The sequence below is a fragment of the Chlorocebus sabaeus genome, chromosome 10, assembly GCF_047675955.1.
Source record: "Chlorocebus sabaeus isolate Y175 chromosome 10, mChlSab1.0.hap1, whole genome shotgun sequence".
In the NCBI taxonomy this organism is placed as follows: domain Eukaryota; kingdom Metazoa; phylum Chordata; class Mammalia; order Primates; family Cercopithecidae; genus Chlorocebus; species Chlorocebus sabaeus.
In genome coordinates, this window is record NC_132913.1 from 46557804 (window position 1) to 46583130 (window position 25327).

Here is a 25327-nt window from a genome sequence, read left to right on the forward strand (position 1 = left end):
TGCAAATTCTGCCCCTGAGTTTTATTAATTTTATATCCCATCTAAACTGAGCATTATCTTTTCTTTAGACAATAAAAGTTTAAATTCTATCTTTGCAATTCATATGCTTTACTGGGAATTTGTATAAAAAGAAAACAGTACATTAACTTTAATAAAACAGGACTTACTTGCGGAGTTTACCTTCTACCACCCATTTATCTCTCCTCAAGTTTGACATATAATCAATGTTCTTGTCGATTTCACTGCCAATGCAAGAATTTATTAAAAAATATAAATTAATCAATTTATGCAATGCACTAATTTGATATGCAATAAATTTGATATGTAAATTAATGCATTTTTGAGTAAATAAAAATGATACAATTGACCTCATGCATATACACGTTCATATATATGTGTTTATATATGTATGCACATATGTTGAAAAGTGGTAACTTCTCCAATGGATACAACATTAGTATTAGAAAATTCACTGTGGTTTCTACCTTAAACCAAGAAAGAAACTTGTACCAATTGCCTTAAAAAGCCAGCATTCCAAGTTTTGTTGCATGTATTTAAGATGTGATAATTTCCAAAATCAAAGCAGGATACCAGAACACACATGGATATTTACATAAGTGCACATACATACATATGCATATACACTATCCAAATGTATATGTATAAACAACCAAACAGAAACTAAGAATATTATGATATCTGGTAAAGTCAAATAGGGGTGCTTTTTCTTTCTAAGGTAAAAACTGTAGTGTACCATTTTCACTGAATTTGGGTGTATGTGTTTTGAATAAGTGCCACTCAGCATTACTATTTGTTACCATGCTCATGCTTAAATGAACTTATTCTTCCATAAAATTGTAAGATGTGAATATTATTATATTTTTTGGGATGACTGTCAGTGAATAGCAGAAACAAACAAAAAATTACACTAATACAATATCATAGCTAAGATAGGCACAGAAAATTTAAAATTTCTACACTCGTAGAAATGCATGACTCTGAATATTTGGATTGATCCTTTTTCTAGAAAGGTGAAGGCCTAAAAGTTGTTAAAAATTTGTAAAATAATGAATAACAAGGACAAGATGAACATGAATTTGTTCAGAAATCTTGAATACTAGTGTACGTGTTGGTATTAATCTTTTATTAGTAACAAGTACTAGAGTGAGAACTCTGACTTTTAAATAAGACCAAGTACTTTAAAAAAAATATAAATTAATACATTGATAAATGAATACTCTATGGTTCTATTAGCATACAACAAAATAAAAAGTGGCTACATAATTCTATGAATGGAAAATCAGGTAAAGCAAAATCAGGTAGTCAACTGTCCTTAAAAAATGTGAAGGAAAAAAAAATTCCATATTCTTGTGGTGGTACCACATTCTGGTACCACAGCAAGTAAAAATATAAAAGAAGTTATGTATAAAGAATTAACAAAATTATTAAACAAAACAGGTGACAAAGACCATGTATTACAGACACAGAGTATGACCCAAATTTTTTTCAATACACTACAAAGAAATACATGAAAATATTGTTAGAGGCCATCTCTAAATATTGAGATAAGTACAATTTTAATTTTCTTCTTTATGCTAGTCTGTAACTTTCCAATTTTCTATAATCAATTTGTATTACTTTGTGATTAGAAAAATTCAAAATGGAAAAAATCATGGAAAAGCCTGAGCATATGCTCACCTGACCACGCTCTTGCTGCATGCCAGTTCATTGATCAGGAAAGCCAGAACTGAAGCTTTCTGTGCTGGAGTGTGAGCCTGAAAAGCTTTGGTCTTCAGACTTTCAGTAAGCTCAGTTTGTCCACAGTGGGCTTCCATAAATATCTGTAAAATCTCGGAAACATTGTCTCGATTCACACCAACATTCAGCAAATGTTCTCCAAGAGCTGTTTTAGCCTATAAAAGTTTGGCATTTTTATCAGTATTGCTCATAATCATTTATACCATAAAAACAATAAGATTAAGAATCCTCATATTATTTAATTTAGATATTACTGACAAGAGCTTTATTCACTTTTTTTAAATGAAAGAGACACAAAAATAGTCAATAGAAAACAGACAAATATTCAAGTACTTGTATCTTTCTTTTCCCACTTCAAATCCTTGGTTCCAAGTCAGGCAGGGAGAAGAGTATGCAAATTCATGGGTAGCAGAAGTTTTAAATTACCTATCAAGTCTTCCATGACTATAAAGGCAACACTAACCTTTCCTTAGGTTTTATCTGGACATTTTATCACGAATGACAGAGTGGGGAGGTTAAAAAACAGTATTGTGTTTTCTACCTTTAAGGTATCATAGGTTTTACTGGCTAGGGAAAATAAATAGGGAAACACTGAGGGAAATAGAAGAAAAACAGGTGCATCTGGGAGGTTCTCTCTCCACAATATTATCTAGAGCAAAGCTCTGTGGAATGTGTACTGTATTTGGAATTAAGATAAACGTGAACTAATTGAGCATCCACTGAGCAGCACAGGGTCTTAATGTGCTGGTCTGTAGGTGCCTTGATTAGCTTCAGTTATTCACAGTGATTGAGAGAGAACAAGGTATAATATCAGAAGGCACATACAAGTTCTAGTTGCCTTATGAATTATGAATTCTGTTGTTGATGAATATTGCTTAAGTATTTCATTAAATTACCTTGGTCTTTGCCTACAGCTAGAGAAAAAAAGAGTAACTTGAGAATGGTCTATATTCCTTAAGCTCTATAACCAGGCTTTCTTTGTATGAAGTGTAACCTGACACGAATCTACATTTAACTTTGTGAGACATTATGTGGAAAAATTAGATCAATATACATAACCTTCTGCTAATATGCTAAAGCTATCTACCAATGCACTGACAGTACAAATTTAAAACATTTTATATTTTGTTTTTTTTTACCTTGTATCCTGTTATTAGACCTGGATCACATACAGCAGCTGAGAGGAGCCTCACAAGCAAGTCTTGTACTTCACCCATGCTGTCCCCTATATTTAGCAATCCCTCTTGAAGAACACTCAGGTTTGGAACATCAATATTCACATCAAAGCCTAAAACTTTACCAAAGTTTCGTAAGAACTGCACCACCATGAGACAGTCTGAAAATGTACTTCCAGAGAGAACAAGTCCTGGAATACGAGGCAACTCTGGCAAAGGCTGAAAATAAAATAAAATATAAATAAAATAAAAAATAAAATAAAAATAGCTTAATTTTCTAAAAGCCATGATTTCATATCTTCTAAAGTAAAATAAGCTGCTACCTGTTTTTTCCCTCTTGTATTGTACCAGTAGCTTCCTTTGGGATGCTAAATTCTCTGGGGGCATTTCTGTAACCCCCATGAAACTAAGCATAGTGTCTTGAAGTATCATCATACAAGTAAGCAACCATTAACAAATTTTGGTTGAACTCAATTATGAACTTAGATCTTTGCAAAAGAGACATTAATTTTAATCAGCTTGCATATTCAATCAACTGACATATCCATATTAACAAAAACATGGATTATATAACTAGAGCAAAAATTAAATAAAATATAAACATTTTATAAGTACTTAACCATGGACATACTTATAGGGGCATGTGTACCAATTTCTTCTAATGATGATGACATTTAAAAATCATACTTTTTTTTTGTAGCTTACAAACTAACAGCATGCATCTGTGGGCTCTATGGTTGGAGAAAGTGGTATCATCTATGGCTAATGAATGCAGATAAATAACTAGGTCCACATAACTAGAATCCATGACCCTGTACCTAAACCCAGTTATAATGCAACTAAAGGTCTTTAGGTTTCCCTGTATTTAGGCAAGTATTAGCTTCAGTATTAAAATTAGCTATCTCTGTTGCTGTTTCTCAAATATGCTCACATATTAACATTTTAATGACTTAATTGCAGTACCAGTTGTCATCAACATTTTAAAAATTCAATAAATAGGTAATCTAAATTAAAAACATTTTGCCCGTTAATGAGAGCCTTAAAAAGTACTTTATATTTTAATCGGAAAAAAAGTGACATGGGAGTTATACCTGATGTAAATGACGAGTTGATGGGTGCAGCACACCAACATGGCACAAGTATACATATGTAGCAAACCTGCACGTTGTGCACATGTACCCTACAACTTGAAGTTTAATAATAATAAATAAATTAAAAAAAAAATATTTCTCCACCCTGCATTTATTGAGGTAACTAATTGAGACTTTTTCTGTTAATACTGTGTGGAAACACAAAACTATAGATAATAGCTCATCTCATACAAATATTTTATATTCTTCTTGAAAACCAGTTAATTCTCATTCTCCCTTTTTCTTGAACCACATGAAACATACACATTTCTAGGTAATTCTGAAAATTTATATAACAAAGCTGAGCTAATAAAATATGGCTTAAAATGAACTTACATATTTGATATAGTACATATTAATTTAAATGAAAATAAAAGATACAAGAAAATGAAGCTCACTTAGGATTTAAAAAGCTTGATCACTATGAGCTTATTAAATGTGTTAACTAATTTATATACCCATTCTCTGCTTAGGAAAATTTAAACATTCAAATGACTAAAACTAGTAAGTACACTCTCATTTTTATTTAGAAGCATTTATGCTAAGTAAACAAATAGCATATTAATATAGTTCAATCCATTTTAGTGTACTAAAAGTTTGCTTTAAGCACTTTAGAAAAGAGCTTACATAAATCAAGAGATAACCATTACTTGCATATCATTTGAATATTGCATATAAGTAAATACATATCCTACTAAGGAAGTATAATAATATAGAGATGAAATGCATTATTGATATTTTTCTAGAAGTACCATCTTCTTAATTATAGTCAAAACATAATTGATTTTTACTCAAAAATGTATAAAAATATGCTGGTTGCCAAGATTACAGCAATCTTTCTAAATTTATACTTTTATGTATTTCAGCAACATTACACATCTGTGAAGCACTATGGAAGACAAAACACATACGAGGTGCTTTTGTTGGACACAGTTTCTCGGCTTTCAGGATGATAAACAGTATAGGCTCTGGAGTTTAACAAACCGGAGTTTGAATCCAAATTGCCATTTATTAGTTGTGTAATCTTGGGCAAGTTCCTTAACCTCTTTGTGTCTCAGTTTTCTCATATGTGAATGGGAAGAAATACTAGCTCCAGAGGATTATATTGAAGATTAAATAAGAAAATTCAAATATGTGCTTAGCATAGTCCTAGCATGCAGTAAACATGTTTAATAAAGGTTTGTCACCTAAAGCACTGATGGAAGTCATAGATTATAAATCATAATTTATTTAAATATCTATAGGGGTATGGGGAGGAGTTAAGATTTTTCTGTGCCTGGAATCCCAGCACTTTGGAAGGCTGAGGTGGTTGGATCACTTGAGCCCAGGAGTTCAAGACCAGCCTGGGCAACGTAAGAGCCTGTCTCTACAAAAAATTAAAATAACAAAACCTAAAAAACTAGCCAAGAATGGTGGCAAGTGCCTGTGGTCCCAGCAACTCAGAAGACTGAGATGAGAGGGCCACTTGAGGCTGGGAATGAGAAGTTGAGGCTTCAGTGAGCTATAATCCTGCCACTGCCCTCCCTCCAGCCTAAATGACAGAGTAAGACCCTGTCTGAAAACAACCAGCCAACCAACCAGCCAACCAACCAACCAACCAACCAATCAACCAACCAAACAAACAAACAAAAAAACTGCCATTACCAGCACAAGAGCTCCAGAGAGGTTTACTGGTAGCTATCTAGGAAAGGCAAATTGACCTAGAGTTGGAAATTTACTGCTATAGTTAAAAATAAAAGGCTTTCACAATAGCAGCTCTGGCAAAGAAATCAGGTAAGAAAACTGGAAAAATTAAACTTATAAATGGAAATGGTATACATGACGTATAAATTACCTTTTGGTCTGCTAAGCACATGTCTTCATTAGGTTTCTTTAGTTCCTTTGCCATTTCTAATTCTAATCTTCGTTGCTCTAGTTTACGCTCTTTATTTAATCTTTTCTCATCACGTTTTTCTTGCTTCAACCGTTCTTTTTCCTTAAAAAGAAAATCATGTACACATATTCTTCTTAATCATTATATATGTTGGAATAAACTTAGAATTATGTAGCAACAATGAATTATTTTGCTTTTCATTAATCTTACTCTCTAATTTTCAAAATAATCTTATGACTGTATATATTTAATATCAATATTAGATTCAACCTAGACTATTTTGTTACTCAAAATTTGTTCAATCATTTGCCAAGTTATAAGAATAAAATACTTATTAATAAAAGCAGGTACATAAAATGCATACGGGCAACTGCATATCTTATTAAATAGTTATTAGTACAAATTTTAGTGTGGCTCCAGGAATCATATGATTTACAGTAGGAAAATGGAAGTACACGTTTGAATGTGCAAAAGCAGTTCTTTCTAAGTGAATTAGCTAGTCTTAAGATAGTACCTGTGATGAAAGAAAAATATTATTCACCACCATAAACAACACTTAAGAGAATATAAAATCAGTTCTGAAGGCAATGTCAAAAGCATTAAAAATGTTTTGGTAATGGCAACAATATGGAAATAACTGACTTGTCTCTCTGTTGTAGGGAATGACTTTTTGTTGGAGGAAGTGATTTGCTATTATAATACTATTATCATTACTTTTTCATCCTATCTCAAATATAGCTCTCATTTATTTAGAGGAGAAATAACAGTAGAATCATCAGTCAGTTCTAACCTACTACCACACATGTGCCACACATTGCTAATTGGTTTACTTTTGTAAGGCTCATTATATCTCTTCCTTGATTAAAAGTCTTTCGATTTTCTTTTTCTTTTTTTTTTTTTTTGAGACAGAGTCTCGCTCTGTTGCCCAGGCTGGATGCTGGAATGCAGTGGGGCAATCTCGGCTCACTGCAACCTTCGCCTCCTGGGTTCATGCCATTCTCCTGCCTCAGCCTCCTGAGTAGCTGGGACTACCAGTGCCTGCCACCATGCCTGGCTAATTTTTTGTATTTTTCAATATTGACAGGGTTTCACCGTGTTAGCCAGGATTGGTCTTGATCTCCTGACCTTGTGGTGCACCCAACTCGGCCTCCCAAAGTGCTGGGATTACAGGCGTGAGCCACCGTGCTGGGCCAAGTCTTTCAATTTTCTATCAAAATAAGGTCTAAGTCCTTACTTTTGAATTCCGGACTCTTCTTTTCTAACTTTACCTCTCATATTTTTTTCTGTGTAGGTTTAGAATTTCCTATTCCTGATGAACATTTATTTCCTTAGCTGCTTATATTGGTTCACTCCAATCAAGAAGTTCATTTTTCCCATCTTGCATATTTAAATCTTAAACACTACCAATTTCTATTACATTTCATAGCTCCTAACTCTGATTTTAACACAGCACTCATTGCTTTCTGTACTATATTACTATTTTTGCCCATATTCTAATCATCTCCATTTCGATTATGACTGGTAAGTGAGCACCCTGACTGCTGCTGGAGGGAATGGCCAAGAGGGAGAAAGAGAGGAGTCGGGAAGAACATGGGACCAGAGAGTAGAGAAAGTACAGTGTGTTTGAAAAATTGCTAGCAGTTTCAAAACTGGAGTGTAGGTTGTGAGTTGAATAGTTGCTGAATATTATGATAGTCAGAGGGCCAGATCATAAGGGACTTCTTATATGACATGCACAAGTTACTGTTCATTTTTATACTGCCTCTGAATTTCTGGGTTATTGATTCATGCAGACATTCTGGGAGGACAAACTATAAGGAAGCTTACGAGATTGTTGACACCAGCAAAGTTCTATAATTAATGTTACCAATTATAAACCAAAAAGCAGTTTCTGAGGTTTTGATTTTCAAATCAAATTATTAGGTAATAGCCTGAAGTACTATTATTACTAGCCCTTACAAAAGGGCAGCAGAGTTACTGGTAGAATAATTTTTTTCCCCCTAGAATTGAAATTTCGATTCTTAAACACGAACTGTTGCTCTAATAACTTTCCAAAGCAGGGAAGATTCAAGTTTTTGGTTCCTCACCAGAGTAATGAATTAGGATCACTAATAGAAAAAAAGCATATTAAATATCTCTTACTGATTTGAAAGTAGATACTGTAAAATTTTCTGCTGCACTCATATGCCACATGATGTTTGTCAATAAAGAATTGCATGTACTACAGTGTCTATGCCACATAGCCCAGATGTGTAGCAGTCTATACCATCTAAGGTTTGGGTACGTCACTCTATGACGTCTGCACAATAATGAAATTGATTAATGACACTCTTCTCAGAATGTATTGTCATCATTAAGTGATACATGGCTTTACACAGAGCTAACTCAGATCTCTTAATGATGTGCATAACAGCAATTATAAACATAATAATTGAGACTACTAGTTACTAGTTGTTAAAAATGGTTACTATTACTTTTTAAAAAGTGTGACACTGATGCTCTTTTCACTGTGTCAACTTCCCACTGGTAGCAATCCTGGAGGTACACACATACTCAATAGACACACGGGCAACAAGCTAGAGTGCACGGAATGCCATAAGATAAGTATGGATTATATGCTTGGAGTATCAATTTTAGCTGGTGATATGCAATACCTTTTTCCAACTGAAAAAGTATAATATGGAATAGAATGCAAAAGTCACATCGATATTTATGATAAAATGGAGATTTCCAAAAAAATTATAGAAATCAGTGTGACCTTTATCAGTTAAAGACAAGCATTTATTACTGTCTACTACCAGGCATACTTTAATGGAAATGTGGAGTCTCTCAATTCAGTGTGAATTGTATAGAACGAATATAAATTCTGTGGTTATGGTACAACTTTACTCTCAAAGAGCCAGAGCTTCCAAGGTCTCCTCAATCACCAACTAATATTTATAATGATGTATAAAGCCAGTCACAATCTAGCCCCACACAAGTGCTAGTCTCACATCTCACGATTCACAGTGGATTTCCCATGTTCCAGCCACACTGTGTGACACACCTGTGTGGAGAAGACAGCGTAGCCCCTTTGAAGTTACTGCTTGGATGAATAATGACGAGGAAGCAACAACAAAGTCAAGATGGGCATGTACACGAGGTTAAAATGGCTAATACCCTCTTTGTACCCCACCCCCAGGTCTTGTTTAGTCACAGTACTGTACCTCTATATATGCCATTTCTACTGTCTAGAATGCCTAGTTCCTTTACAAGAAGTCTGTATAAAGCCTGTTTTTTTTTCTTAATTTTTAAATCGTTCCCACTTTTTAAAATCGTTCCCACAACTACTTTAGACATGGTAGTACTTCTTGTTTTTGAGCTTCCATATAACTTATTACAGCATTTGTTGCACTGTATAGCAATTATTTCTTTAAAGTTGATCTCTCTCACTCAAGTATAAGCCTCTTCTAGAGGGCAGAGGAACTTATTCACCTGTTTCTTCACGGACCTATTCAATTCCCCCCTGGACACCTGGAAAAAGTTTTTAATTATTTTATCTTTCTCTTTGACTCTTGAGCCTGTATCAGTCCAACTTTCCTCTCCCACTGGTCTCCACAGTCTAAGTATTGTTCTTACTTCTTATTACAGTAGTGATATGACTGTAATAGATACGTTTGATATGCCATGGCATATAAAAATTATTTGAGCATTTATAAATTTGCTGAGTGATTAAGTCTTCAAATGACACAAACTAAAATTATGGTAACATATTGAACTGGTTATTAAATGAATTCAATAGGCAATTTCTTCTTCACTTTTAATATTTTACTCTGTGGGCAAACATAATTGCTATCTTCCATTTTCAGTTAAGAGTATTTAGAAACTTTGAATCCAAAAGTGGAATTAAATACATTTATTAAGAATATTTAGATTACATTTAGAAATTTAAAAATTATCTAAAGTATATTTTTCTAACATCTACTTCAACATTAATTTCTTAGCCATATAGCACGTACTGTGATTTGATATGCTTGCAAATAGATACCCCTCTCATAAAAATTAAACAGATTTATTACCCAATAATTTTGCCAAAAGCTAAAGTTTAAAGCAGCAGCGCTACTTAGGCCAAAATTTAAGGCATGTAAATTTGTATAGTACTCTTGCTCCTAGCGGAAGAGTAATCTATTTATCTACTTTTTACCTTAGCCTTTTCTTGACAAAGTAAGCTGCCTTATTATGAACCTATATCTAATTTCTATAATATTATATTTTGTTGCTCTGCCAAATAATAGGATTTTACAATGGAATTTTGTGATTTTCCAAGGTCAGTTCATAACAGACCTCTGATTTGCCAGAGATAAGACATATTAAACCTATCCTAATATGAAAAGAAAGTTAAAACATTTTATGTTAATATTGGTAAAACTGCAGGGCAGTAACTTAGACTGTCTACCAACGACTACAAAATGTAGCTCTAGATTTTAGATTAACTATAAAGAATTCCAAGTGATGGGTTCGGTGGCTCACGCCTGTAATCCAAGCACTTAGGGAAGCCGAGGCGGGTGGATCACCTGAGGTCCGGAGTTTGAGATCAGCCTGGCCAACACGGTGAAATGCTGTCTCTACTAAAAATACAAAAATTAGCTTGGCGTGGTCATGGGCGCCTGTAATCCCAGCTGTTTGGGAGGCTGAGACAAGAGAATTGCTTGAACCTGGGAGGTGGAGGTTGCAGTGAGCCGAGACTGCACCGCTGCACTCCAGCCTGGGCAACAAAGAGCAAAACTCCATCTCAAAGTAATAATAATAATAATAATAATTATTATTATCTTTATTATTACAAGCAAAGCAGCATGCATCATCCTAATTTTTTTTTCTTTTTCCCTCTATCCCCACCCAGTTTTCCAGATACAGAAATTCTTGAAATAAATATGGGCTCTTGGGTTATAAGTCATTTATAACAAAATATCTTTTTTATCATCCTAATTATATATTCTATGAAGAAATATAATAATATATAATGGGATTTTTTTGTATCAAAATCTTACTAATATCTTAGTTAAGAAGTCAGTCAAAATTTCATTTCAAAGTTGAAACATCTGTTGATAGCAAATGCATTAAATTTAGATTATCCTAAACAGTCTGGTTTCACATAGGGTGAAAATTTAAAAATCAATTTTTTATTTACATGAAAAGATTATTTTAGGGACTCTAAAACATAAATCAAAGGATTTCCACAATTCGATAGCACAATAACAAATACAAGAATAAATTTATTCTATTTTAGAATTATTTAAGTTAAAAATCCAAACAAGAAATGTAGTAGAATGGCCCATTAGTGTGAAGTTTATAACTTATAGATTGCAAAACAGGCCATTTTGAAGAGATCATGTTGCACAGAGACTTATGGTTTTCGCATTTGATGATTCTACCGGGTCTCCTAGGTGTTTGTTCTGGGCATAATCAGAAGAAAACATTTCATTTGACAGCAATCTGTACTCCAATTTAAAAGACAAAAATATAGTTTAAGAGACACAGGTTTACCTCAGGGTACAGGAAGGATAAAAGTGTAAATAAGATTAATAACACAAGCCATTTATAGATAACAGACGTAAAGAACAAAAATGACACTGCTTTATGGGCCAATATTGACTGTGAGTATTTCAGGTAATTTTTTTAAAAAGGCCTATTATTTTTACATTTTAATTTATATTTATAAATTATAAAAATTAAAAGAAAAAATCATGAAGCGCATGATTCCAGAAACCCTAAAGATACTTCTTATACTTTATAGATACAAAATACTTAAAAAGAATAAAACTTTCCACTTATCACATGTTCTTACAAAAGTATTACATGAAAAATTCTGTACTTATTTATTTGTATTTCTTCCCATCACTTTGGGCATTTATCATTTCTTTGTGTTACAAACATTCCAATTATACTCTTTTAGTTATTTTAAAATATACAATGAATCACTGTTGACTGTAATCACCTTGTTGTGTTATCAAATACTAGATCTTATTAATTTTATCTAATATATTCTTGTACCCATTAACCATTCTCACTTCCCCCCACACCCCACTACCCTTCCCAGCCTCTGGTAACCATCATTCTACTCTCTATATTCCTGCATTCATTGTTTGTTTGTTTGTTTTTGAGACGGAGTCTTGCTCTGTCGCCCAGGCTGGAGTGCAGTGGCGTAAGCTTGGCTCACTGTAACCTCCACCTCTCGGGTTCAAGCGATTCTCCTGCCTCAGTCTCCCAAGTAGCTGGGGCTACAGGAGTCTGCCACCATGCCCGGTTAATTTTTGTATTTTTTAGTAGAGATGGGGTTTTGCCATCTTGGCCAGGCTGGTCTTGAACTCCTGACCTCATGATTCACCCACCTTGGCCTCCCAAAGTGCTGGGAAAACAGGCGTGAGCCACTGTGCCCGGCCATATTCATTGTTTTAATTTTTAGCTCCCACAAATAAATGAGAACATGTGAATTTTGTTTTTCCTTGTCTGGCTTCTTCTACTTAACATAATGACCTCTAGTTCCATCTGTGTTGTTGAAAATGACAGGATCTCATTCTTTTTTTTTGGCTGAATAGTACTCCATTGTGTATATGTACCACATTTTCTTTATCTATTCAACTGTTGATGGACACAGATTGCTTCCAAATCTTGGCTATTGTGAACAGTGCTACAATAAACATGTGAGTACAGGTCATCTCTTTGATATACTCGTTTCCTTTCTTTTGGGTATATACCTAGGAGTGGGATTGCTGGATCATATGGTCGTTCCATTTTGAGTTTTCTGAGGAACCTCCACACTGTTTTCCATAGTGGCTGCACTTATTTACAGTCCCACCAACAGCATATGAAGGTTCTCTTTTCTCCACATGCTTGCCAGTATTCGTCATTGCCTGTCTTCTGTATAAAAGCCACTTTCACTAGGGTGAGATGATGTCTCATTATAGTTTTCATATCCTTTTCTTGATGATCAATGATGTTGAGCATCTTTTCATATACTCCCTTGCCATTTGTATGCGTTCTTTTGAGAGATGTCTATTCAGATCTTTTGACCACTTTTAACTTGGATTATCAGATTTTTTCCTATTGAGTTGTTTGAGCTCCTTACATATTCTGGTTATTCTGTACTTACTTTAGATAAACTATCTTAAATATTATGTAGGATAGTTACTATTACATAAATGTCTCCTAAATTAAAATTGACATTGTTAATAATTCTAGAGTTACAGATTTTAATAAGTATAAAAACAACTCTTTCCAAAGTCTACTTTTTTACATGACATTTAACATTCCACATTTTTTTTTTTTTTTTTTTAGACAGAGTCTCACTCTGTCGCCCACACTGGAGTGCCGTGGTGCAATCTTGGCTCACTGCAACCTCCGCCTCCTGGGTTCAAGCAATTCTCCTGCTTCAGCCTCCCAAGTAGCTGGGACTACAGGTGCACGCTGTCACACCTGGCTAATTTTTTGTATTTTAGTAGAGACGGGGTTTCACCGTGTTGCCTCGGCTGGTCTTGAACTCCTGAGCTCAGGTAATCTGCCCACCTAGGCCTACCAAAGTGCTGGGATTACAGGTGTGAGCCACCACACCCAGCCCCTGAATTTTTTAAATTTAATTTAAAAAAATTTTTTATCTTTCCTATGGTGCTAAACATTAAATTGTTTATATAGAATAATTTAATATTTGTTTATAAAGACAATTTTAAAATTGAAATAAAGTACATTTGCATAAGTATTGTTTAAGTATCTTTACTATTTTGTCAACTAAAAATGTGTTTGATTAAAAACTGTCTACATGTGCAATTTTGCTTTTTTTGTTTTTACTAATGACTGGTGTAAATATATAATTATGAAATATTCTTTATTACTTGAATCATTATGCATTTTTTTTTCTGCTTTCTAATTGTTTATTACATGACTTCTGAAACCTGAAACTTTCTTCCATTTTATGGCTTTGTCTCCTAAAGTGCTGACATAGTCACTCTGTGATAGATACACGTTTAACAACTTTTTGCAGTTTATTGATCATCAGGGAGACATGCAGAAGATTGTGTTAAAATTACTATGGTTGGTTATTTAGTTAATATGAGTAAATTGATTATAAATTTGTGACTGGTATAGTTTGAAGTTTTCATAATGGAAACTGAAGATTTTGAGTTAAATGTTACTTTCTCAAGTTGCTTAAACCAACCTTGTTTCTAGGGATTAGTAATAATGAAAGCAGATGTATTTCACATTAAATTATATTAGAAAATAAGCTTTTTGTATTCATGAGGCTAAAGACTATTTCTTACATTATGAAAATATTTATGAACTATGATGATATACTAATGCCCTTTAATGTTAATATAATAATAATGAGATAATTTATATAAATCTGAGAATTTTTTTACTAATTATAAATTTGTGTAATGGAAAAACTATAAAAATTAGATTTCACAACTAGAAAACCAAGAGAAATTTGAGAGTTTTTTAGTGAAAAATATACTAAAGTAGTACTAAATCCAAAAGATCAGTGTAGTGTACACAAAGAATCACACAAGTGGTGTTTTTGTTACCTCCTTTGATAGGTGTAGGGAGTTTCTCCGAATAATTTCAGGTAATATAGGAGATTTTTAATCAACATGGTGAAAGCAATTTGTTTTTAAAACTTCATTACTCATTAAACACTATTCATAACATTTTCATTTTTAATCCTAGTTTTCTTTCTTTACAATAGAATAATTAAAGATTTAAAGGTATTAATATTTATAATCAGGGTTATGCACAAGCCAATTCAGAATTTTGAACTGTTCTTGCCTAAGTATCATTTGGCCTTCATTTTATAATAAAGTTTGTTCTTTAAATACGTAATAACAGAAAATTATTACAGATTTGGGCTATCAGGAGGTAATGGGTGGCAGAATATAAAGCCACAATGTGCCCATTATTGACATTCCATGAGTTACATCTTGTGCATGTTAAGTAATAATGAGGAAATGGGCAAGTACATATAGGAATGCTTTGTTAATACTGAGGTTTATGTAAAAGACTGGGCGAAAGTTTTGATCGTTGTTAAAAATAGGTCTTTTATTGCCTAACCACTTATACTGTTCAGTTTTATCTCTCTGATATGATTACTGCATCTTGAATATTTTGTTTTTCCCACAGTATCTAATTTAATCTTGGGCACATATTAGTAGTTTGAAAGATTAACAGTTGATCACAGATCTATGGGCACCATTCATTAGAGCAGTGGTCCCCAACCTTTTTGGCACCAGAGACCAGTTTCATGGAAGACAATTTTTCCACAGACACAGGGGTGGGGTGGTGGGAAGGATGGTTTCAGGATGAAACTGTTACACCTCAGATCATCATCGTTAGATTCTCATTAGGAGCATGCAACCTAGATCCCTTGCATGTGCAGTTCACAATAGAGTTCACGCTTCTATGAGAATCTGATCCTGCCACTGATCTGGGAGGAGGTAAGGCTCTGGCATCTGGCTCAGGTGGAGGTACTGGTCGGAAGCCCAGGGGACCCCCGCATTAGAGGAACACAATTCAAAATGAAAATGACTGATAAAATTACCCAGTCCATGAGTCCTGTTCATGGGTCTATGGCAGAGGATAACTTTTTTTTTTTTTTTTTTAAGACAGAGTCTCACTCTGTCACACAGACTGGAGTGCAGTGGTATGATCTCTGCTCATGGCAACCTCTGCCTCCCAGGTTCAAGTGATTCTCCTGCCTCAACCTCCCGAGTAGCTGGGATTACAGGTGTGTGTCACCAGGCCTGGCTCATTTGTTTTGTGTGTATTTTTTAGTAGAGAGGGAGTTTCACTACTCCGTCAGGCTGGTCTCGAACTCCTGACCTCAGGTGATCCTCCTGCCTCGGCCTCCCAGAAGTGCTGGGATTATAGGTGTGAGCCACTGCACCTGGCCAATAACATTTTAAGAATTCAATTTTATCTATGAAATTTTCTGAAACATTCTGATTGAGGATTATTTGTGGCATATGTTATTGCACTGTTAAATAATAGTTCCTTGAGAGTGTGACTGTAACAAAAGAACACCATCTGGAGAAAAATAAAATAAAAAGAGTTTTCTATCATACAAAGAGAATTACATAGAAAACATAATAATATACTCAAAATTTAATGATTGTTTTGTACTTAATTTGATTTTTTAGTTCTGCCACAATCACTTTAATTTTACCCTATCCATTCATTCATTTACAATTTTCTAGGCACCTCCCATTTACTTGGTTCTAACTGAAGCACTGGCAATACAATGGCATAGACAGACAAGAGTCCTGTTCTCATAGATCTTATATTCTGGGAGGAACTAGCCCACAAACAATAAGATTAGCGAATGGTGTGGGGTGTAAGATAAAGCAAAATTAGGTATCTGGGAAGGCCTTTTTTTTTTGGAGATAGAGTTTTGCTCTTGTTGCCCAGGCTGGAGTGCAATGGCGCAATCTCGGCTCACTGCAACCCCCGCCTCTCAGGTTCAAGCGACTCTCCTGCTGGCAAGGCCTTTTTGAAAAGTTAACATTTGATTGATGATTGAACAACAAATAGGAACCATCTGAATATCTGGTGGAAAAACAGCAATAGCACAGACCATTCATTCAGGAATAATAACAAGACAAAAATGACCAGAATATAGTGCATAAGGGACAAATTGTATGAAGTAAAACTGGAGTGAGAGGCAGAGGTCAGTGGGAAAATGCCATGGTGAGGAGTTTGAACTTTTTTTTTTTTTTTTTTTTTTGAGGAGTTTGAACTTTATTGTAATTGCAATGAGAGTCCCCTGGATAGTGTCAGGATATGATCTGGTTTACTTTTTGAAAAGATCACTTTGGCTGCTCTGTAGAGAATGCATAGGGAGTACTGAGGATAGCAATAAAGAGAACAGAGAAACCAGGCTCACTCTTTCAGCCATTAGAATTTAAGTAATTAATTTATGTACATATGCATTTATTGGCTTTATTTTGGTTCAATATTTTAACACCGTTGCCTTGCCATTTCTTTTCAAAGTACTTATGCTTAATATGTCCAGCCCTATTCATAACTTGTATTGTTCCAATATAGGTGGGTTAATTTTCCTGCAGCTCTTCTCTCTTTATCTGCTACCTGATTTTAGTCTTACGAGTACTTCAGATTTGTGGGTGAGTATTCTGTATTCTACTTCCGCTTTTTTTCGCTCAGGACAAAGGTAGCTAGGAGAGGAAGAGCTGTACCAGGTATCTGGAATCTCTTTCTCAGTTTTATTGGAAGAACTGTAGCGGATTCACTCTATTTAGTCAAGAGTATAACCTTTTCCTTGAGAGGTGCTCTTGAGCTTTGATGGATTCTTAGAATATCTAATTTTAATCAGCTTTATTTATCCTGTGGCTACCACCCTCCATTCAACCCAGATCTTCCTCACCTCTCTGCAGCAGCTTCCCCCACTCTCCCCAGGCCCTAGTGGACAAATATGAAAAACCAGCGGGAGGGTTCATGTCTTTGAGGCCTTTGGGGTGCCTCTTTCACCTGGATATTCCCTCTCTCAGATGATCTCATTCTTACTATTTTACAGGATCTTCTCTTCTAATGAATCCTAGTATGCCTGAAGATAACGTTTTGGATTATTTTGGTTAGCTTTCCTCCCTGCCAAGAAAAACCAGAATGGCAAGCCCTGGTTCTTTTTATTCCTTTTTATAAAAAAACAAAAAACAAACAGAAAAAAAACCCCAAAAAAACAAAACCCACAATTGGTAGGGAAGAATTTGTCTCTTGAGGGATTTTCTAGGTCTTTTTCCTGAATTACTAATTGTTCCCTCCATTTCCATCTCTCCAGATTGAGGGAATTAGATTCAGTGTTCAGGCTTTTAATTAGTCCCCTTCCCTACTCTTCCCTTCACTGTACTGTTTCCATAACGGAATACAGAGCAGCCCTGCCAATTCCTGGAATACGTTACCTCTCTCTTTCCGTGACTGTCATTTTTCAGAGATTATGGTTATATTTCCATGCACAGATGTATAGATTCAATTATTATGTTAGGTATAGTGGGTGTCAATAGGCCTGGGTAATCAAAAGGTTAGGGAAAAAAAGACAGCAGGGAAAGTGTTGGAGTAAAACTTCCATAACCTTTAGGAAAAGTCACAGAAAGTGATTGCTGTAATATATGTTACATGCTATGTTAAGTCTCTGCTAAGAGGTAATCTATGTCAGTAGTTCGCAACCTGGGATGCATCTTGCTAGGCCCATTCTATACATATGTAGTGTCAATGGTTAGGTACTATGTGGTACCAGGCACTGTTCTAAGAACTTTACACACACAGAGACACATATCCATTTAATCATCTCTTCAGTCCTACGAAACAGAAATTAGTATTATCTTCATTTTATAGATGAAATGAATCACAGAGAAGTTAAATAACATGCCCAAGGTCATATAGCTGGAAAGTAATGAAATCGGAATTCAAATTCAGATAATCTGGCTACTGTGCACAGGTTCCAAAACGATACACTTATTTTCTCTACACACCAAAAATCTATATTGCTAATTTAAGCTAGAGCTGAGACCAAAATACTGAAATACAAGCCTCCCAACTTCTAGATCAAACAGTAGTATCATTTTCATTAATTCTCACTTATTAAATGCTTATCTCACTCGATAATCCCATAATCCTAGGAGGCAGGTATCATCTCAATTTTAAAGAAATGGCTTGAAAATGTAAAGCAAATTGGTGGCAGAACCAGCAGGGGAATCTGTGTCTTTCAACCTCCAAAACCCCAGTTATAATGACTCTATTCAACTGTTTTAATACAGAATGCTATTCCTTTGTAACACATATCTATTTTAACCTTTAAGTGATTTCCATTAAACTCCAAATAAGCTCATTCTGATGTACTGCAATAATTTTCTTATTCTGAATTATCTGTTAAAAGTTACTTTAAGAAAAGTACTTAGGCCTAATTTTACATAGAGAATACTAAAGAATAATTCTCAGGGCAGGAATCCATGGTCGGAATGATTTGTGTTTGAATTACGACATACAGGACTTGTCTAGGCATGCTGTAATACTAGTTTTGTGAAACTCTGGTGTAATAAACAGCTACCTTTATCTAAACCAATGTCATTTACTACACTAAAAAAAGACAATTAAAATCTTAGCCAGGAAAACTAACACATACATTGGAACTCTTCCTACATTCTTCTATGTTCTAACACTCAGTTGCTATCTCTAAATTTCTGGTTTGCATATGAAAGCCAGTAAATCACAACAAACCTATATTCTGAAGAATTTATATTTAGAAGAGCCAATGCCTTAGGAAAAAGTGTTACTTTACAAGGTAACATTTTTGTAGAAAGATACACTTACTTCTGCTTTTTTACGAGCCTCCATAGCTTTCATAAGCATCATGTGCTGTCGCCTTCGCTCTCGTTCCTATTAGGCCAGATAAAATGTGGAAAATAACTCAACCACAATTAACAGTTTGATTTTCCAATGGAAAAACAAAAACAAAAACAAAACAAAAACTCAGTATAGCATGTTTAGCATTTATAGACAAGTCACAGTAAATACTAAATATAAGACAAGAATGGCCAGTCTGTGCATGTTTTAGTTCAGGTTTAGAAAGCAAATACAAGAACAATCAAAAGCAAAAAGGTAAAGCAATGAACATGGAGACAGTGTAAACAGAAGCATACAAGATTTACTTATGGTCAGTTGTGATGCTCCTTCAAAAGCTGGCAGAACAAAAAGCATAATGGTTGGCTGGAACAGGTCAGTTACCTTACATCTGCTATTAGAAAAACCACAAATACTATGGCCAATTAAACCAAAGGTTGTGTTGTTCTTAAAATTTTAGATCAGGAAGAAATTGATTTATAGTCACTTTAACTTCATGATTTTAGAGTTGGTTATTTTATTTCAACTACAAAATCATTTTGTAAATCCAATAAGCCACCAACAAATTAGAGATTTTTTAAGGCTTTTATACCAATTTAGTTAAACTAGTCTTGTTTCACATACAACACCAGTGAAATGGGATATTCCTATTTACTGATGTCTGCCACCTGATACGCTATTTAAAGCCACAAAAGCTGCACCATGGGCTAACAGGTGGAATCTTAAAGGCACAGTATGAAAATAAGGTAAGCACTGGTTTAATTTGATAATCTCACTTTACTTTTAAAATAAAAAAATCACATATTTATAGTATCTAATCGATTTTTTTGTTTAAGCATATTTGGTTTCTCCAAAGGGATATTTCCAAAATTATTTCTAAAATTTTGTCTATGAAACCAGAATATATTTCATATTCTCTCATCAAGCAAACTCAAAATTCCCACTGTATTCAATGGCAGTTTTGCATCTAGAATGATGGGAGAATATGGGTCATAATTATACCTAATTGTATAGTGATCCAACTTTCTTTGTGACATCAGTAATGTAAATTTTTAGACAGCAGCCTTATTTAAGGCTTGTACAATTCAGTGTAAAATCTTGGAGATGCATCATACTCTTTTATAGACAGACAAGCAGATGTATGCAATGCACTGTGCTGTAAGCCATGCAGCAGTATGTAATATGACAGCAGCCAGTGCTACACTTTATGCATTGCTATGACAACCATATCACAACCAAATCACAATGCGGTGTTAGATGTACAAAAATAAACATACCCATACCATATCTAGTCTATGCCTCTCCAACTCCTGGTAGAAAGAGTTGGCACAACATTATGAAACAGAAATCACAGAGTCATAAAACCAATTTTTTAACCCCCCAAAAAGACACCAATACCAAAGCAAGGCAATAAACTGTAGGTTGAAGGAAAAACTTAAGCAGAATTATATCAGAAATTTTAAAGAAAATATTTTGAAGGTTTTCCCCCAAATAGGTTTAAGCAATATTATAAAATGTACATTCAACAGTTGTATAACTATACATTACAGACCTGATGTTTCAGAAGAACAGCTTGTTGTCTTCTCATTTCTTTTTCCTTAAAAATAAGAAACTTTTAATACATGATTTTTAGAGAAGATTTAGAACATGCTAAAATTATTAAAAGTTCCTTTTCTGAGATTCTATAGTCTTCCATTAGGTTGAACCATATGAAATGGCCAATATTCAATTATTTTTTACTTATAAAATGTCAATTTGATTTTGTATGCTTCTAGCTAACAAATACTTACATACAAAGTGTATAACATAGCAAATATGGTAGCAAGGATCTGTCTTCAGCAGTCATTTTTACTTAAAATTTAATGAATGACTGATCTAACTGCACATTTCAATGGCACATTCATTGAACTAACTAGCTAGATGGTCAGAGTCTATCAGATATAACCCACACATGTATTTTTTAATCTGTGATACATTATGGTGCAACCCTCAAATCTAGCCAATTAGAACTCTCTCCATTCTGAATATGAACTCTCCAATATACTCTATAATTAACATCATGTTTTTCATTTCTAGACACTACATATGAATTAAAGTGATAAAAACTAGGCAATCGGTGTGAAATTTTCATGTCCACCTATGATTCAGGGCACCATTCCAAGGGGATGGGGCGTAAAGCAAACCATTCAAGGAACGTCACCAATCTCATTATTTTTATAAAGGTAAAATATGGTGAAATTAATATTAACGGCAAACATGAAAAGGTAGAAATTTAAAAAATAAAGTAAGAGAGTCTATGTAGAAAAGATAAACAGTTCCTGGCTTTACAAAGTATAACTGTGGTGGCTCTTTCCAGTACCAGTAGGTTCACCCAGCTACCCCCTTTCAGTATTCAGTTACTGGTGGATGGCAGGGTGGGGGAGGGGAGGAAGGGGACATCTCTCTTATACTTCATGCCAGGAAATCAGAACAAAACACCCCCAAATACTTGAAGTTAAAATAATTAAAAACAGCTAATTTTGTTATTGGTAAATAACAGTTGATAAGGTTTGGCTTTTGTTTCTGTAGGCTTTTCATTTTTAATAGATAAAACAGTTGCTGAATATTAACAAAGAAAAAGTTATAAAGGGGAGAATCAGATTGAGACACAAAAATAAACATACCTATACCATATCTAGTCTATGGCTAAACATAAACATAACACACAAGACAGTTTTTTTGGGGGAGTCATTCTTATTTAGCAAAACTACATACAGGTATTAAGCAACAATTTGCATTTCTGATTTGATGTCTCCTAAAGAGCTCAAAGCATTACAAAAAAACCCTGCATAATAAAATAAAAATACACATACAATATACATACAAATAAAAACATATATTATACACATGCTGTATCTGCTAAACATATATTCAGATAGTCATTTTGAAGCCATATTGTTTCATATAATTGATGCCAGTATAACATACAGTTTTTATTTTTCAAAAGTAAAAGCTCTGATTCTCATCTAAACTAACCTTTATTCGTTTCTCGGCCTCCAATAATTTGGCATTTGCCGCTTCTTCCTTCTTTTTCTTTTTAGCCTGTGCATGCAAAACAGGTCTCAAAGTCATGCAACAGCACCACCACAACTTGCAAATAATGTCAGACTTGAAATGAAGCTACATGTCTCACAAGGTACGAAACAATATGTAACATATATGGAGACAATTACAGATTTCCCCCCAGTTAACATTAGGTTTAATGTAATAATTGTGTTTCTAATTTATAGGTTAGCATTAGAATACACAAAAATTTCTTAGATTCATAAGAATATGACAGCTTTTTCTTCTTCAAGCTCTGTTAAAAGTCTGAAATAATTGAGTGTTTATGTTCTTTTACCTTAAAATTTAATCACAGAAAAATGATTTTATGTCATTTATTGTTTTTCTGATTTTAAAAGTAAAACATAATCACTGTAAAACATTTAGAAAACAGAATAGATTTTAATTGATAAATAAAAATTATTTCAAGAATTAGTAATATTTGAGAATGAACATGTTAACTTTATTTAAAATTTATTTTTAATACTTAAAAATTTGAGATAAAGAAATTCATTATTGGATTATATCTTTTAAGTTAAGCATATTAGGTCTGATTTTCCCCATCTCTGTATAGTGTGGTTAAGTTCAAGTGTGTGTGTTTTTTTTTAATGGAATGAAAACTTGTAATCTTATCTTTCATGAGTCACAATCTGACTATTAAGATCATGCTATTTATCAAACATAAGCTTCATAATCTTAAAATCATGAACTGTGTAGAAGTTTCATAACTACCTAGTAGTTATTGTCAGTTTACTTTAAAATAGTATTTTCAATTTCTGGTTTATAAAATTAATTTGAAATGGGTAAGAAAATATGTGTGTATTTCTAGAAGGAATAAAACTGTAACAGAGAAAACCTCAGTTATCTGGAGCCCTCAGGGAATAAACTGCTCTATAAGGCAGCAGTTTCCGGAATGGTGGAGAAGTTGTAATAATTTTAAACATGAAAATTTTATTTTCACTATTTCAGATGGAAATAATTTTGAGACGTGCCTGCTTAGACACCACTATGCCTGTGTACTGTGTACTGTGTCTAATTTGGCGTATTCTTGATGACTCAGGGCAATTATTTTGAACATCAGTCATACTGCACAGCTCCAAAGAGTAATGCCTTTGGGCTATTAAGGTTTTGAAAATTGCTTGCTATTCAAATAAAAGATTACAGGCTGTTGCTAGGCTTTTCAGTTCCTATATGTGCTAGCTGAAGTTTTCCTGTATTTTTTCCTTGCTATCTTTTGCCTATTACTTTTGCTGTTGCCAACAGATGTCCCCTCTATCTCTATTCTAATTAGCCTTGCAGGGAAGAGGGATATGCTAGAAATCAGAAAAACAATCTGATAAAACTTTGTACATTTAAAATTTATTTTTACTTTTGAAATGTTTACTGCTGTAAACATTTGTTTCTAAACTAAAAGTAAATATTGGACTATAAGCCCTAATGATTTTTCTTTTGTTGTTTACTTTTAGAAAAGTAAAACATTTTAGCGCATGAACTTTATGACAACTCCATTGACTGCTCAGAAGTTTTCCTGTTTCTTTTGTCTCATTTTGTATATCTTTATTGTCAGGATTAGATTAGCTTGCTAAATAAGGCTCAGATAAAATTTTATTCTATGCAGAATGTTTAAAGAGAATATCTGACAAACGTGAGAAAACATGCATGTAAAATCTTTATTTTTGCAGACTTAAAAATATATGGCTATATTATTTTAATTATGTTAAATTTAAGAATTCTACCTCTAGAATTTGCTGAGCGCGAAGTTCTTTTTCCATTCTGATTTGCTGTATTCTCTTAATTTTTTCCTGTAGGAAAAGTTATGATAACTTGAGATAATAAACTGAGTAAAGAGTATTTGAGCAGAATCAAATAATAAAAATATAAGTACAAAATTACCAAAGGCTGGACATAAAAATTTAATTATTTAGTATAAAATCATAATATTTTCATGTCTGAAACTAATATGATTTGATAAAGTTTCTCATAATTTGTAAAATGCAAATGCTAAATAAAACAGAAACTCAGCGAACCATGCTGATTAAACTATATAGCCTGAAGATCTTTATAAATATTTGCAATTACAAATAATACTTAACTTGAAATAAATATAGGATTTAATAGTAGAAAAATCATGTATCAGCAGTCAGAAAACATATAGCCAGTTCTGGATTACAGTCATTTATTGAATGGTCTTGAGCAAATAATAACTATTCTTGTGTAAAACAGTGAGATGTGTTTACCCCTTCTCATTTGTCATGAGTAAATAAAATGCTTTAAAAAGTATACAGTGACACAATTGTAACATTATTAACAATAATTTCCATTCTAAAGTTTATTTTACATGTTGAATAGCATGACAATATAACATTGCTTATAATTATCACAATTAGCCCATTTCAGAAATAACCTGTAACATTATTTTAAAATTAATTAATTATAATTTAACATTCTAGGAAATTACTTGTAGGACATAACTGGGGTACACATTGTCTAAATTTAATAACCTGATTATTGGATATGTTTTATAACTTAGTGATCACATAAATTTTGATAAAAATTTACATTTTAATTTAAAAAATTATCTCATATTAATTATCTCATATTCTATAAAACATTCTTAGAAATTTCCTGTTCTTTAATCCATTCAGAAGTCCCAAATTGGCACTGATGAGAATAAATACAAGTTAAAAAAGAAAATTCAAAGTTTCCTACTTGAAAACTGTACTTATCCTAGAATTTCCAGGGCCAACACATTTTATATACCTGTATTTCACAATGCCTGCTCCTATCTCCAGATGCTAGTTGTACTTACTGAAGCTATACTTTGATATACATTTTAATTGTTTTATGTACACTGATGTTATTGATTCCCTGCAGGAGTCTACTGCAGGATGATGAAATTTTAGGGATTACTGTTCTGATTTCACAAGACCGATCAC

The 25327-nt window shown here is 33.6% G+C and overlaps 1 protein-coding gene across 27 annotated transcripts in view; it reads right to left on the bottom strand.

Annotated features, from left to right (window-relative positions):
• BAZ2B (bromodomain adjacent to zinc finger domain 2B) overlaps nucleotides 1-25327 on the bottom strand; it is a 409685-nt gene that overhangs the window by 69722 nt on the left and 314636 nt on the right. For 19 of the 27 annotated variants that reach the window (XM_073019726.1, XM_073019727.1, XM_073019730.1 and 16 more), the window contains 9 exons: nucleotides 24128-24193; nucleotides 22326-22391; nucleotides 20863-20907; nucleotides 20588-20620; nucleotides 19281-19346; nucleotides 5898-6038; nucleotides 2898-3152; nucleotides 1699-1913; nucleotides 168-242 (listed from right to left, as the gene is read on the bottom strand). In XM_073019726.1, coding sequence (XP_072875827.1) covers nucleotides 168-242; nucleotides 1699-1913; nucleotides 2898-3152; nucleotides 5898-6038; nucleotides 19281-19346; nucleotides 20588-20620; nucleotides 20863-20907; nucleotides 22326-22391; nucleotides 24128-24193 — 962 coding nt within the window. The remainder of the gene's footprint in view (nucleotides 1-167; nucleotides 243-1698; nucleotides 1914-2897; nucleotides 3153-5897; nucleotides 6039-19280; nucleotides 19347-20587; nucleotides 20621-20862; nucleotides 20908-22325; nucleotides 22392-24127; nucleotides 24194-25327) is intronic. The other 8 variants (XM_038002062.2, XM_073019746.1, XM_073019737.1 and 5 more) reach the window with 2 other exon arrangements.